The following is a 2860-nucleotide window of genomic DNA, read 5'->3' on the forward strand; positions in this document are numbered from 1 at the left end:
TATATTTATGACTTTGGGTAGGAAAGGATCTCCCCACAAACCAACTAGTATTCAGCTTTATATTATACTTTTTAAAAACATTTATTTTCAGCAGGAAATAGTCAACATTTTACAATTTCCAAACTCCCCTCCTCCGAAAGTCACTGTAAAAGTTAGCAATATATTTTGTTGCTGCTCTGAACAAGAAAGATATTCAGAGAGGGTGGACACTTCACATGAGGCATGTATGAACTTTTCACAGACCCACTTTGATATGGAGGAAATCAAGTAAAACCTGCAGGATGAATCCACAAACTAAAAACAGGCATCTTGGCTCTTTTGAGTGACACCATTTCAATGTCATCATCGGAGATCCTGAGTTTTGTTACCTAACACAGCTGATTTTCTGGCTGCCAAGGCTACATCAAGACTCTCGGTTTAAGGAAGTTAAGTCTGTGCTGATGGCATCAGAGAAGGAGAAGTGGTTTTGCTTTCCTACACTGTAAGGCTTCTGTGCCCAAGTGGCTGACATGGGAATGTCAGAGAATCTCTCCTGGGAATCAAGAACAGTCTTCAAAAACTGGGACAGAAAATCTTATTTTCCCCTATTTTAATTCCATTTCTGAGATACACCCTATTAGTGGTATTTGCCCTTTCCACAAAAGACAACAATGAAGTATCCTGTGTGCTAACAACATAACTTAAAAAAAAGAGCCAAACTTCTACAGTTTTATAAACTTGATTTAAAAAAATAGTATTTCAAACAGTAGAGTCACTGTAAGTACAGAACTATCAAAACTGTCCATTTCACTTGGCATCCCCAGTGCCTTCCGCTTTCTGGGACTGGAGTGTAGAGGCATCTTGGTTTTTTGCAGGGTTGTTCCCATCCTTGCCAGCATTTGCTTTCCCCTTTCTCCCTTTGGGCAGCTTCTCTCCCTTCTTTGCAGGGGCCTTTTTAGGCCTGGGCTCTGGTTTTGGAGGAGCTGGTTTAGCAGACAACTGCACCGATCTCCTCTGTGGCTCATCCTTCACCTTTGCTTTATCACCTTTAATATCTCCTTTTGCCTTTCTCTTGGGCATGGTGGCAGCAGTGTTGGCAGGCGGCTTAAGAAGTCCTGGTGGGTGCTTCTGTCTTCCTCACACTGCTCCTGGAACGATGTCAGAGTCTCGTGGCCGTCCGAGGGTCGCGGGAACCCCAGCTGCGGCCCTGGCAGCACCAGAGCCCTAGGCGTGGGCAGGGCCAGCACCGGCCCTGAGACAGAGAAGACTATAGCAGTCGTGCACCGCCGCAAACAGGAAGGCGAGGGAGGAAGTAAAGTAATCTTCTATGTCAAGTGGGTGACAGGTGACTTTGCATTTGATAGTGATAGTGAATCAATTGTCCTGGGCTCAAGTAGAACACATTAGTGTATGATTGTGTGTGAATGTGTGTATGTGTGTGTGCATACAGGTGTGCTTAGGCTGATGCTGCCTGACTCCACATGATAAAACCCTTGGTGGCAGGAAAATGTGACTGTCCTAGAAGTTTCAAATGAGTCACATTGCTCCCTACTGCTTATGAAATTCAAACTAATGAGTGGATATATGAAGACTGGTTTTCCAGATAGCTTCTATCATCTCTTTATGCTTTCACACAAAGACTATTTTCAGAGCCTTTACTGAGAAATGCAAAACTATTTAATGGCTATACAACTGGGTAGTTCACAGTTCTTAACCTGAGGTATAAGAATAGAATTCAGAGTTTGTGAACATGCATGGGGAAAAATGGCCTCTTTATTTTCACTAATCTCTAACTGAAAATTACCATTTCCCTCAATATTTCATGTAGGTGGAAAACTACAGTTGTATAAGCAAGACTCATTTATAGAAATTACAGATATTTCCATATATATTAAACTGTTACAGATATCTTCAAAAGTTATTTGTGTTCATCATACTTTAAATTTATGGTAGCTATGAAACCCTCTACCAGATTCTGTTACTTCACGCATACATTCCTCTATCAAAAATGTCGATATTTTGGTAACTATTTCTACTTAATTGGTATATTTTGTTTTAGGCATTTAAAAACATTATTCTGAGACTGTATTGATATAATTCACCCAGCGGTTCTCCTTTTAAAAAATAATGTCAACTTTTATTTTAGATTAGGGTACATGTGCAGGTTTGTTATATTAGTATATTGCATGATGCTGAGGTTTGGGGTACCATTACCCAGGTAGTGAGCATAGTACCCAATAGGTAGTTTCTCAGCCCTTTCTCTTCTCCCCACTTTTGAAGTCCCCAGTGTCTATTGCTGCCATCTTTATGTCCATGAGTACCCAATGTTTAGCTCCTACTTTTAAGGAGAACATGCAGTCATGTAGTATTTGGTTTCCTGTTCCTGCTTTAAATTGTTTAGGTTAATGGTCTCCAGTCACATTTATATTGCTGCAAAAGATGCGATTTTATTCTTTTTTATGGTTCCATAGTATTCCATGCTGTGTATGTACTACAGTTTCTACATGCAGTCCACGTTGATGGGCACCTAAGTTGATTTCATGTTTTTGCTATTGTGAATAGTGCTGCAATGACATACATGTACATGTATCTTTTTGGTAGAACAATTTAGCTTCCTCTTCCTCCATCTCTCTCTCTCACACACACACACACACAAAACAACAACAACAACAACAACAACAAAGCTAAGAACTCCTGGTTTATTTATGTTCTTGGAAGCGGAATTAATACACAAGAAGCAGAAATAGCAGAAATCTGATAAAAAATACTACAAATATGACTTCACTGCTCCATAGGACAAGTTTTAAAAATAATGTTCCTCTAGTTATATATTGCTAGATAATGAGACAATCTGAGGTATAGTGCCTTAAGAACAACAAAA

The 2860-nt window shown here is 39.8% G+C and overlaps 1 protein-coding gene across 1 annotated transcript; it reads right to left on the reverse strand.

The window, feature by feature from the left end:
- Positions 1–786: 786 nt before the first annotated feature.
- On the reverse strand, positions 787–1059 carry LOC110569357 (high mobility group nucleosome-binding domain-containing protein 4-like). The gene has a single exon (XM_064366782.1). It carries the CDS (start codon positions 1057–1059, stop codon positions 787–789), a length of 273 nt encoding a protein of 90 aa, XP_064222852.1.
- Positions 1060–2860: the final 1801 nt, after the last annotated feature.

This window comes from Aotus nancymaae, unplaced genomic scaffold (assembly GCF_030222135.1).
Source record: "Aotus nancymaae isolate 86718 unplaced genomic scaffold, 86718_ANA_hifiasm-v0.15.2.pri h1tg000067l, whole genome shotgun sequence".
Taxonomy (NCBI): domain Eukaryota; kingdom Metazoa; phylum Chordata; class Mammalia; order Primates; family Aotidae; genus Aotus; species Aotus nancymaae.

What these genes read in the sequence shown, in the direction of transcription:
- LOC110569357 (XM_064366782.1), bottom strand. Translation starts at nt 1,059, where the DNA reads ATGCCCAAGAGAAAGGCAAAAGGAGATATTAAAGGTGATAAAGCAAAG.